This window comes from Hetaerina americana, unplaced genomic scaffold (assembly GCF_022747635.1).
Source record: "Hetaerina americana unplaced genomic scaffold, ioHetAmer1.1.p SCAF_5, whole genome shotgun sequence".
NCBI lineage: Eukaryota > Metazoa > Arthropoda > Insecta > Odonata > Calopterygidae > Hetaerina > Hetaerina americana.
Genome location: NW_027287095.1, coordinates 20,822,981 through 20,835,491, shown reverse-complemented (window position 1 = coordinate 20,835,491; position 12,511 = coordinate 20,822,981). Strand labels below are relative to the sequence as shown.

The 12,511-nt window shown below is 34.4% G+C and overlaps 2 protein-coding genes across 2 annotated transcripts in view; one reads left to right on the top strand and one right to left on the bottom strand.

The window, feature by feature from the left end:
• kz (putative ATP-dependent RNA helicase kurz) overlaps positions 1-10,787 on the top strand; it is a 29,024-nt gene extending 18,237 nt beyond the window's left edge. The window contains exons 14-19 of the mRNA XM_071592330.1: positions 1,303-1,418; positions 5,754-5,869; positions 6,052-6,189; positions 7,817-7,985; positions 10,418-10,515; positions 10,608-10,787. Coding sequence (XP_071448431.1) covers positions 1,303-1,418; positions 5,754-5,869; positions 6,052-6,189; positions 7,817-7,985; positions 10,418-10,515; positions 10,608-10,690 — 720 coding nt within the window. The 3' untranslated portion in view covers positions 10,691-10,787. The remainder of the gene's footprint in view (positions 1-1,302; positions 1,419-5,753; positions 5,870-6,051; positions 6,190-7,816; positions 7,986-10,417; positions 10,516-10,607) is intronic.
• On the bottom strand, positions 10,579-12,494 carry LOC139693964 (thioredoxin-related transmembrane protein 2 homolog). The gene is made up of 4 exons (XM_071592331.1): positions 12,104-12,494; positions 11,846-12,029; positions 11,437-11,632; positions 10,579-11,249 (listed from the first exon to the last, which is right to left on the bottom strand). Exons 1-4 carry the CDS (start codon positions 12,426-12,428, stop codon positions 11,106-11,108), a joined length of 849 nt encoding a protein of 282 aa, XP_071448432.1. The 5' UTR covers positions 12,429-12,494; the 3' UTR covers positions 10,579-11,105.
• Between the last annotated feature and the right edge of the window lie 17 nt (positions 12,495-12,511).

Below are 12,511 nucleotides of genomic sequence, written 5' to 3'. Positions count from 1 at the left end.
ATTAATGAAAGTAAAATGGTTTCTGAAGGGAAGGTCAATCAGACTTAAAAAGCACGTGGTTATATACAACATCATAGCAGTAACAAAATCATGGACAGAGTACACCCACCTGCAAAGTTAACTGTATGACACATAATTGAATTTTTAAATCCTTTTTTTTATTTTAGACTTTGACGAAGAGAGTAAACTTGATGTCAAGGTCTTTAAGTGAAACGATAGATGAAATTTGCGATGAAGCACAGGTTGTATGCTTCAGGTTTGTGGGAAAAGAGGATTAGTGTAGATTTGGGAAATTTTTTAAATGTGGAGTAGAATGGAGAAAATAAAATGACCTGGAAGGCAAAAAACAGGGAAATTCAAGGCTTGTTAGAAAGGAAGAAAGTTGCTGGGAGGAATCAAACAAGTAAGAAAACTGGGTGGTAGTCATATTAGTGGCAGTAGAATTTTGAGGACTGATTTAGAGAGGAATGTTGAGCATGCAAGGCAGGAGGAGGAAAAGATCACATGTATTGAACAGAATGAATGGAGGCAGTGGTGTGTGGTATAAATAAAAATATTTAATTTTATTGCTGGATGTTAAGTGGTATGCCATGCAGGGCTTCACTTGTGATGTTGGTTAGTCCCCAGGGCTAACATAAGCCTACTTTGACCATTAACTGACTTTAATAATATAATGTATTCTATTCTGTAAATGAATACCTGGAATTTTCGCTATGCATCAATCCGGCTTAAACAATTAATATGTAATTATACTAGTGTATTAGTATATATATGTATATGTATGTATATATATATATATATATATATATATATATATATATATATATATATATGTATATATATATATATTGTATCTCTTCTAAAATTGTGAAATTTATATCTGACGTGTCCTATATTTGTGTATGTATGAATATGCAACAAATCTCCGGACAAATAAATGTATTATTATTATTAATATTAATACAAAAGCCATAATTTTGACTGTTTCAAGGTCTTTATCTGCCTTATCAGTTAACCAATGTAAATTCCTTGTTGTGAAATACTTTATGGAGAAAGTATGCTCAATTTTTTACCCAGGGTGGGTGCAATAAGAGTAGAATTTTAAGAACCAATGGTAGGAGGAGGTCATCTACTCCTGTCAACTTGTCTTCCTAAATAATGACTACTTGGCTTTTATTTTCCTGGTTTCAAGACCAAATTGAGATGAAAGTGAATTCATTTGGGTCAGAGATGGTGGTTTCTTTTGGCTTTTCCTGATACCCACAAATCCATTCAATGTTTGTGCCAAATTTACTCAAATAGGCAAAGTTGCTGCGACAGATAATCCTTGCTGGAATGGTGGATCATGTTGCCCATCGTGTGTCATTGGATGAGATAAAAGAAGATGAGGATAAGGAAAAGTGGCGAAATGCATACAGGTAAACATTTTTCTGTTATTGAAAACATACCATAATATCACATTTTATAGTTAATTCAACTCTCCATCCTCAACTCTCCTATTTCCTGATCTCTAGATATTTTTACTTCCATAATTGTTTTCTGCTAGGTATATCCGGGAAACCATAACCGGCACAGGGAATGGAACTGGCCCCCCTACCCTGATGTGTGAATTTCACATGCCGTCAGGCTTAGTACTGGGTGAACTCTACCATCACCTACCAAACCGACCTTTGGGTTGATTACTGTGTTTATGGTTTTTCTATTTACTATAGTAGATCATCATTCTTCAAAATTTCAAGCGTAATGAGTTTACTCCTTTGCTTTGATGATATTTTCCATTGATTTCTCTCATGATTCTCTTTTTTTATAACTACTTCGGTAGCCTTTCAATTGGTCCATTTCCTCTTTGTCCATATGTACAAGGGTTGCTATTTATATTTTGAGCCTTGACAACACTCAGTGCTTTCGGGGCCATCTGATGTTTCTATCTTAAAGTTTGACTCTTTTAACGCTAACTTTCCTCAGAACATTTTGTCGTTTGATCATAACTTGTTTTGTTTAGTGTGACTGGAAAATTTTGTTTCAGCAAAAAAATGGACTTAACTCATGAACACTTTTGTGCAATGATTTTTTATGACTTTCAATGTGGATTATCGAGACAGGAATGCATAGATCAACTTACTTCCACTGTTGGCCATAAAGCCCCATCCTTTGCCACTGTGAAACGACAATATAATGCAGTCCATCATGGCCACCGTTTGCTCAGCGACAAAAGTCGCGAAGGTCATTCAAAATCAGTTGTTGTGCCAGAAAACATTAATGTTGTGCAGGAACTAGTAAAGGAAGATCATCATGTGACTTATCGTGAGATTGAGGCATCCTTGGGGATTAGAATAATGAGCATCAATAAGATATTGCATGAACATTAAGCTGTGAAAAAAATTTGTTCGCGTTGGATCCCGCATGATTTGACAAAAGCTTAAACAGATGCCTGTGTCAATTGGTGCAAAGAAATGGCCAAGAAATACAATTGCGGTGCATCAAAAGCTGTGATGTACACAGGTGACGAATCTTGAATCTATGCGTATGAGCCCGAAACAAAACAGCAATCCACTGTACGTATGGGTCTTCCAAGAGGAGCCAAATCCTACAAAAGTGATTCATGCATGAAGCACAATGAAGCAAATGATTACCTGTTTCTTCGAATAACTTGACATGTGGCAACTGTACCATTAGAGCAGCGTAGAACCTTGAATTCATAATTGTACACGCATTTGTTTGCGTTGACCTAAGTGCTTGGTGAAATACAGATAAAGAAACAGCAACGAAGGATCATTCTTCATCATGACAATGCAAGCTCACACAGATCAGCTGAAACAACTACCTAGTTGACAGGGTAAAACATCGAATTGATGGGTACAGCCCTAATTTAGCAATTTAGCAGCAAATGACTTCTTTTTATTTCCATTTATCAAGAAAAAATGGTATGGCTAGTGTTTTTTGGCACCTGAAGAAGCCGTTGATGCATTCTAAAACCATGTTTTGGAGTGACCTCAATTGGAGTGGAAAAAGTGTTACAAAAATTTTTTGGAGTATATGCAATAGTGTATTGATTATCATGGAGAATACTTTGAAAAACGATGAAGCCATTGGTAACAGTAAATTACTGTCCTTTCATTATTTTGCTGAAAATATAAATAGCAACCCTCGTAAAATTACATTTTCAATTTCACGCCTCTAATATTATTTTTGCTGCCACACTCAATTTTTTTCATATATAGAGTATAGCTGCTGTATAATTGTCTTGATGAAGCACTTTCTTATTTCTAAACTTAGGGTTTTTTTTTCTAAGAATAGATTTTTCTATCTTGTTGAAAGCCTTCTTTTTTCACCAAGTGAAACCTATTCATTTAGTAATCACTCATTGCTATCAAACTGGCCCTTCCATGAGTAATGTCTGCTGCATCGCATATTTGAGACTGGCTATTACCATACATTGTTTTATCATATGCACTTAGATCATTGACAGTTGGTAGATTCATAATACCTAGTTTATTAGAATTGATGCCTCAAAAATGCATATTTGTACTGAGACAAGAAGGTGTCTTAATTTGTTAAAATTTACATGACTGCCCTCTTTCCATCCTTGTAATTTATCAGTGGCAATGATTGTCTTGTGAGAATATGTATGATAAACATCTTGTGTTGTCAAAGTCCATTTATTTTTAATTACTAAAATCCTAAATAGAAGTGGGGTAGATACCATCCTCACTTTATTGGCTTTATTGGGAGGGGAAGAAGAAGGATGAGGGTTTTTAATCCTGTCTTCAATTTCACATTTGGTGAGTAATATTGTATAAATGCTGCTGTGTTTCTAGTTAGGCCAGTACGCATCTTAGATCCTTCAGGATATGTTGAATATCAGTTAAACTACATGCATATAAGCTGTGTCCGAACTGGTTCGGCATTAGGGAGCATGCTTTTAGGTGCCTAAATGGTAGGCACCTAGTTCTAAATATTTCATATTTTTAAGTTTACCTTGGTATCAATTCAATATTTATCCTACAATTAGTCATTTTCAGCACTTTTTCATATTTGTTGGGTTTATTTCTTTGTGGGCTTATGTAGTGAAACAGTGACTCCCTTTGCCAAGGTTTGGTGAACGACCTATGATTACCCAGTTCATGCAGACAGCTATATTTTTACTAAGATCATTACCAAAAGCTAACACCCGCCAAACACAACATTACGCTTGAAGAATATTTTTCATAATGCAAACAAGGCATGGATATGAACAAGATGACAAAAATGATGTTCTTAGTCATAAAATGAAGCACCAGACAAAGAAATATGTTCTTACCTGTACATTTCAAATATCTGTATTCAATAACGTTATTAACTTAAGTTATTACAAGAATTAAACTAAATTTATTTGGAAGACATCAAATTTCTCTTGCCTAGGGAAAGCTCTGCCTTCTCCCACCTTGCATTAACGAAGCCCTTCATTTCTTTAATGAGTAAAAGTGCACTCTCTCGGAGCAATAACCGGTGCTATTGTGGCCAACATATGTAATACCTTCCCGCCATGGTGATTATTTATCTGCTAGTTGCCTCACTTCTGGCACTTGGCTTTATGGGGGTGCAATATGGCCTATTTAGGACATACGTCTTGTGTCCTAAATTCAGGGCCCAAAATAGGTGCCTAAATTTGTGGCCTCTTGCTGCCTAACAAGTTTGGACACCCTTCAAGATGGCATCCTTCCCAAATTGAGTGATTTAGGCATCTAAATGACAGATCTGGATGCAGCTATAGACGTTAAATTCCCTCTTCCCCATCATGTTGTCGACAATCCTAATCACTACCTTTGCTCTATGCATGTTTGGTGGAATGAAGGGAGGGAAGAAGCATGCAGAATTAAGGGTGTTTTTTTAGTGTAGAATGCCCGTTTGTGTCTAGTCAGATGAAGGTAAGATATGTACCTGTAGTGATGATCAGTTTGTGCTCATCCAAAAGCTACCTTAAACTGTAGAATACTTATTTTGATGTTGAAATACTTAATTTTGTGTAAAATACATGTGAAAAGTCTTTTTTTTTAATTTTATATCTAATAATTTAATAAAATAATTCATGGGTAGCCAATGTTTTTTGAGTTAGCTATAATTTTCAGGGGGACATGGTCCCTCAATGAGTAGAATACTGAGCTGTTCACCAGAGGGCCTGGGTGTGATACATTTGGACATCCTCAACCTTTGGATTGATTACTTTGGCTACTGTTATTTTCCTAATGTGGCCCAGAAGCTCAGTACATATCTAGTTCATAACATGTTGATAAGACAAAAATTGTATCATGGCTGTAGTTGTTTAATTTTTCCCTACAACATTTCCTGATTCAATTGTATGTTTGTAATACTTCTCTTATTGTAATTCTGATGTTTTGAAAATATTTTATTTTCTTACTATTTAATGGTTCTTTCGCCTTCCTTTAGATTGCCTTTAGAGCACCCACTTCATCTCTCTCTGTCTAAACTTGCAATATCATGGTAATGCTTCTTCCGCCATATTTCTTTTATCATTATTATTTTTCTTCCGTTTTTTGTATTTTGTTGCTCTTCCATATTCTAAATTGTAGGAAATAAGGGTTAAAAATAATTTTAGGTGAAATTAAATAATGAGGAATAATATAATAAAAGCCATGAAACATCAATGCCATCCAAGAAAAATTTAAAAAATACAGCATGGAATTGAAACTGGAAAACTTTAACATTGATAACCTCAGTCAGTCTAGTGTTAAAGTTCCTATGAATTTTTCTAGGTGTTCAGAAATGGAAGATCCTGTATTTTTGCACTCGTCTTCTGTGCTACGGAAGGAGCTGCCTGAGTGGGTAGTATTCCAAGAAGTTTTTGAATCAACAAAGTTGTACATAAGAGGTTTGTGGATTTATTTTTGTTTAAATTTATTGTGGTAGAATGAATTCCTAAAACTCTTGATATGTTTACTATGGTATATCTATCCACTTGAATTATGAATGAGTTGAGGTCATTGTTTGGCGGAGGTTTTTACCTATGGGGTTCTATAATATATTTTGTCTTCATTGGGGATGTGTGTATAGGTCTTACAGCAATTGAACCAGAATGGCTGCCGACCTTTGCTCCTGCTCTGTGCAACTTATCAGCCCCATTGGATGATCCATTGCCTCGATATGATGTTGAATCAGATAGGTTGCTGTGTCATGTCAGTGGAACATTTGGTAATTGAAAGTTTAAATGATCCTCCTTACTGGGTAATGGAAAATTTAGTTCTGTTAGTTAGTGAACTTGTAAATCGAAAATTCACATCAGCCTATTGTGGTATGCTAATATATATCTGTGGTGATATAAATACACTATGCTCTTAAAGGTAGGTTTCAGATGATCCCTAATGAGTACAATGCCTCTTTAAGTATTGTGTAAACATCCTCTTAATTGCCCCAAATTATTTCTATATTCATTTCTTTGTAACTACAATAGCTGCAACATGAATAAGTTAAAATATAAGTATTATAAAAGATAACAATTTTTTGCCTCAAAATTATTGGTCGTATTCTTTATTAATGATATACAATTGTGATCTAACTTTAATATCATTACATACAGGACAATTAATGGCGATTTAATCAAAAAAAGCTTCAGTTCATTATTTAAAAAAAAGGTCCAAATTTGTCTCTTGAGCAAAGATATTTTATGTTTTACCCAAAAATATCCCAACCATCCGTTGATGTTGATACTTATTGAAGAAGCAATATTTTGCAGTGTTTATTGATACTTCCTTGAATGTACTCCACTCCTCTGAACACCTTTAGGGCCATAAATCTACTTTAAATGTATGAATGGTGAATGTTCCAGTATTGTTCTCTTATGGTTTTCTTCCCACATTTCTTCTTTTATTTGAATTCTTCAATTATAATTTCTTTGTACTGTGCAGTATCTTAAATTTTTAATTTTGCAGATGCAAATTGTTTAGTAGATTCATCACAGATGTTTTATACTTTCTTAACCGTATGGTATTCACCCTCTGTTCTACTGCCAGTGGATTTTAATTGTAATGAGGATAGTAATAATATTTTATCGTCCTATGACCATACATATCGTGTAGGTATAGGAATGATCAAAAACAAAGAAAAGAAAAAAATAGTTAAATTTTGACACTATGAACAGGCTTAAAAAAGAGCACTTACATTAAAATATCTAATAAAAACACAAAACATTATAGCCCCTTGTCATTTAAAAGTTTATTCGATAAATATTAGCATTTCATTAGAAGGAGTTTCCCAAGTTTCAATTTGAAATGGCATAATTTATCACTCGTTTTCAATGAGTGTGGTAATGTGTAATAAATTCTTACACCCATTACAATTGGGTTTTTAAATGAAATTGCTGATCTATGGTAACTTGTGATGATTTCTAGTTGAATAAGAGTGAATATTGCTATTTGCGTGAAAGAGATGGATATTATTTTTGATGAAGATAGACATGGTAAATATACATGTATATTTAGATGGAATATTAAGAACATTTCATAACAAGAACAAATTATCTCAAGATGACCAAAAAAACAAAAATGAAAGCTCCGATTAATGAACTCTTATGCTTATAAGACTGGAAGAGACCATATTGAAACCATATAAAAACAAATTAATGTAATGAATGAATTCATTAAATTGATGTAACTCCGTGGAAGAGAGGTGGAAGCCAACAAGATAAATTCGCATAAAGGGAAAGAGAATTTTGACCCAATGTTTTAGTGGTTACATACACATGCGGATATCTCTTTAAGCATTATTAATCATGAAGTTTTCATTTCCTAAGTTCAATTGTGCCTTTTTTCCTTTGCAATAGGTCGTGCGGCATGGCCTCTCCCTGTAATAGAAGTTGACTATCCTTCTGGCATAGACCGATACAAGTGGTTTGCTGTGTTTTTTTTGGAAGGTGAGGTCATTCCAAGATTGAAGTACTACAAGCCTTCTCTTCTGTCTGTTCCAAACATCATGGTGAAAAGCTGGGCTCGGTATGTATGTCTCTTTAATTTTAGGGAAAACTACTTTTGAAAAAAAAGTTGTTTTTTCTCTAAATATTGGCTCTTCATACTGTTTTATGTAACATGTGAAGTTGGCTGTACTTGACACAAACGATAATTACAAAATTAGATGTAGAAACTTAATGATTGATAAAGGCATTTAATACCAAATGATAATGCATTTTAAACAGTTAAAAAATAAATATTAAATGTTTAAAAAGTAAAGATTTGAGGCTGGTGAGTTCTTGTAAGGTGCTTGATAGGTTATTCAATAATCATCCTTATGTGTTTAGCATTTGATCATGTGCTTTAAATATTTTTTGAAAAGGTTACCAGGTCATACGTAGCAAGTACACAAATGAAATCTGTACTCTATATAAGGACATATTTTGGATTGGCATGAACAAAGCATTTCTGAATATACATTAATATATGGTAGTCAACCATTTATATAGGTTTTGAATGGACACAATCGAAGCACAGCCACTTTTATGCCTCACCTAACCAGACACCCTATGCTACAATAAACCGATCGTCATTTCCACATGTATCCTTCCTCCATACTGTCCAACATTCTTTTCCTCCCCCATCTCACTTGCCTAACATTCTCTGCATCCACCTTTCCTGCCTCCTTCAGATTTCTCCCATTAACCTTCTCTTCTCCTTAACCATACCCAAATACTTTTTTTCCTTTCTGCCCAATATATCTTTTTGTCCATATTTGTTGATTGATGGGTAAAAAATGCTCTCTCATGCATTCTATTTCTCTAAATTGTGTTTAATCTCTAGTGTGAATACCATCAGCCATTTAATATGTAGTGGAATCACATTGCCATTGAGTATAAAGGTTTTATTGCACAAATGATTCCTTACCTGTTTATAATGAGGAGCATACATTACATACAGATGTCCTTCTAGTTTACTTTCAATTTTTAGTTTAAGGGTGAAAATAAAACTTGCATGATAAAATGATTGAAAATTCACTGATTTGCCCTAAAAAAATAATGGACCCTGCCTCCAAATTTTAACTAAAATATATTTAGTTAATGATGTATGCTTATAACCACCGGGCCTTGGTGGTGGTGGGGTAACGTCCTTGCCTACCAACCCAAAGGTCGCGGGTTCGATTCCCGCCTAGGTGGATTTCCCTCTATCTAGGGCTTGGTTGTATGTGATTGTCTTCAACAAATGTCTGGAATGTAGGGTTAAGTCCAAGAAGGGACTATTAGTCTCAACCTCGCCCAATTAAGTCAATAAATAAATAAAAAATAAATATATTTGAGTTGGAAATTAATTTCATTAATTCTTCTGTTAAGGATTCCCAAAGATCTCCTTAAATCCAATGCCAGAGATCCTATTTCTTTAGGGTTGTTTAATGTTGGTTCCTAAAAGAAAGCCTTTCTTGATAGAAAGAAGACTAGAAGGATCAATAATTATATATATATATATATCTCTTAAGGAAGATGATTTCCAGGGATTCACTGCTCTTTAACTCTGAATTTTATTGACTTCAGGGCTAATGCTTGTTAAATGAATCCTTTGGGGTTCAATGAACAACCACAAAGTAGATTAATCATCAAATGCCTACATTAAATAAATAACCTTTGCCTCGTCACTTATAAGCACTTAAACAGCTGATATATCAGCTATAATCTGAATGCAGATTGTTTTCATATTTTTTTATCAAATTTAACAAACACTTAAGTTGCCAGACACAAGCTCGTATTTTCACCACCTTACAAGAAACTGCCTACCACAGAGAATGTCAACACTCCAATCCCAAAACTGAATCACAAGTCTCTCTCATCATGAATATGAAGCTCATTGAAAAACGTTTATTGTATGAACAGGAAAGGGCCAACTGTTCATACATATGAGATGTTTGGCACATCACTCATAGTTTCACATGCATACACCTTTCCCTCCGAAAGTTAGCAATGATAGATAGTGTAGCTCCTTAGCCTCTTGCTTTAGGCTATTAATCATACTCTTGAGAAATTGGGTAGCAATTTAGCATCATAGCTTGCAATCAATGTTGCATGCATCAGTGTACTTATCAATACAAAATCAATGCAAAGATTACTTTTTTATTACACGATTCACCTCCATGTGTCACCACCGGCTTGCATGTCTCAATTCCTGCCTTAAAATGAAATTCCTATTATTTATGTACTGGAGTTATTTTCTTAATCTGGTGTAGGAGTATTTGTTCCTTATTAGAATCAATGTTACCATCATAATATGCTACTGTTTCGTAGCATTTACGCCAGCAGAATTTTTGACCCATTGTCAAATGTAAGTCCTAGGCACTTACGGGAATGTAGAAGATTGTCATTTTCATGATATTTAAGTTTTAAAGAATTCTAAAATTTAATGTAATATATATTTATAAGGCTACTAATAAAAAAATATGCTTTCTTTAGGATGCAGTCTCGCACCGAAATCATTTTAACGGCTCTTGCCTCTCGTAGGATTGATTCAAAGTCTGAGTTAAAGAAAGCTTGGGAGAAAGATCCAACATGTGAGTATATAGTTAAACTCATTTGGAATCATCAGAACAAGGTTTTGTAGAGCTGTTCCAGTTTTTATTATACAATAATAATTTCATTCCAGATTTGCTGCCTGCGTATTTAAAATGGCTTCCTGAATCTGCTCACAATGAAGTTTCACTACTATGGCCTCCATTAGAAAAATAAAACAATTATGGTTTTAAAATATGTACAATTTATTTAAAGCTTTGGATAAAATAAACAAATAGAAAAAAATTCTTCATTCTTTTCTACACAAAAATAAAAATATAAAACAGAGAATTATAATACCAGGACAGTTGATGATAACAAGTCATTCATGAAATCATATAAGTGAGTTACTTGATGAAATTTACAATTTTTAACAATTATTTTCTAACAATTTTACTCTATTGAGGAAGCTTGATTAACTATCCTTGTACTATAACAGCTAACAGGCCAACAAACCAGAACACACATTAGTGGTTGGTATCTTAAATGCTGAGGCACATTTCACCTGTGCTGCAGATGTAATTCTGAGAATGTCTCTTGGAGTACTTCAAACTGTTCACACATGATAATGTAAAATACTTTCAAAAAGCGTTCATTCATCTTTTAAATGGTTGGAAGATACATCGCCATTATCATCGCCCTGGGTGATATATTTCTTCTTCTTGGGTGTTTTGAGAGGATTGGATTTGCATTCATTATAGAGATTGTTGAGATCAAACGCAGCTTTCACATTATCCTGAAATTAATAAATAAGTAAAACTAAGCAAATTGAGCCCTGATTCAATGTTATGCATATCATTGGGCGTGTATGCAGCAAATGGGTTTATATCTCACAGTTGGCACATGTTCCATGACAAGTGAAACCCAAATTAACTAAAATTCATACCCAAGTAAACTGGGCTATTTAAGAAAAATTCCTTTACCTCCGAGAAGAAAAACTTCATAACCTTTCCTTTCGAGTCGATGGCTGGACGGCGTGCAACTTCTTTCCCTTCCTTAAATAGTATAAGCGTAGGGAGTTGTTTGCTAGTGGCCGAATCACTTATCCTATACTTCCTTGCGACATCTGGGAAACGACCAATGTCAACTTTGCCAAATTTGAGATTCTCGAGGGCATACCTATGGACATTAATATGTGAAATGCAGGTTAGAACATATACATCGTTTTCACCGCGAGGGTTCACTACTGAGCAAAATTTATTGCGCATGAAAGATAGTTCACATTTATTTTCAGTCACTTTCGTGGCTTTCCATACTTAACAGCGAATATATTGGCCATTATTTGCAATGGCCTACATAAGAACTTAACCAAAACAATTGGCTAGTACTTACTCGCACGACAATCTGGAGTAAACTGGAGCAAAATTTACGCAACTCGGGTTCCAGGCAGTGTAAAATACTACAAGCCATGTAACCTTTTTGTTCCGCTCCAATTCTTCATCTAGACCTGATGCCCGGAAGTAAATAATATTCTCTGGGCCAGATATCGTAGGCTCCGGTAATAATAAGGCTAATACTATTAGAAGAAGATATGTATAAGAAAAAGATAATTCTCTAAAATGAACACAAGAAATGCAATTTTCTACTTACAAACAAATATTACACCATAGACAATGCCCATTCGCGCATCCGCGTAGAACCATAAAATCAAGTTAGCTCCTTTCGTATAAACGAAACTGGATGATAAATAATTAATCATAGTAACACTTCCAGATTTTCTGGTTCTTATCATGACAACTATTAACAGAAAAAACAATATTTCCGATTCACGCATATCAAGTTCACACTCGGCACCAGGAAATAAAATATTGCACACAAATGTTACTCGTTTAGATATCAAGTAAGACAAGCTCAAAATGATATTCACTATGTAATACGGTTCAGTTAACCGTTTTATGTCTTTTAAAAACCCCATTTTAACCTGGTTCTAGAGCTGCACTTAAAATGAAGGCGTTAATTGTAGCGCTAGGTTGCACTTGTTTGTTTCCGTCGACGGTC

Excerpts from the sequence above, each read along its gene's own strand:
- LOC139693964 (XM_071592331.1), bottom strand. The coding sequence starts at position 12,428 with ATGGGGTTTTTAAAAGACATAAAACGGTTAACTGAACCGTATTACATA. Across the intron at positions 12,030-12,103 it reads CTATGGTGTAATATTTGTTT|TATTAGCCTTATTATTACCG; the intron begins GTAAGTAGAAAA and ends TTCTTCTAATAG. Across the intron at positions 11,633-11,845 it reads TACTCCAGATTGTCGTGCGA|GTATGCCCTCGAGAATCTCA; the intron begins GTAAGTACTAGC and ends TAATGTCCATAG.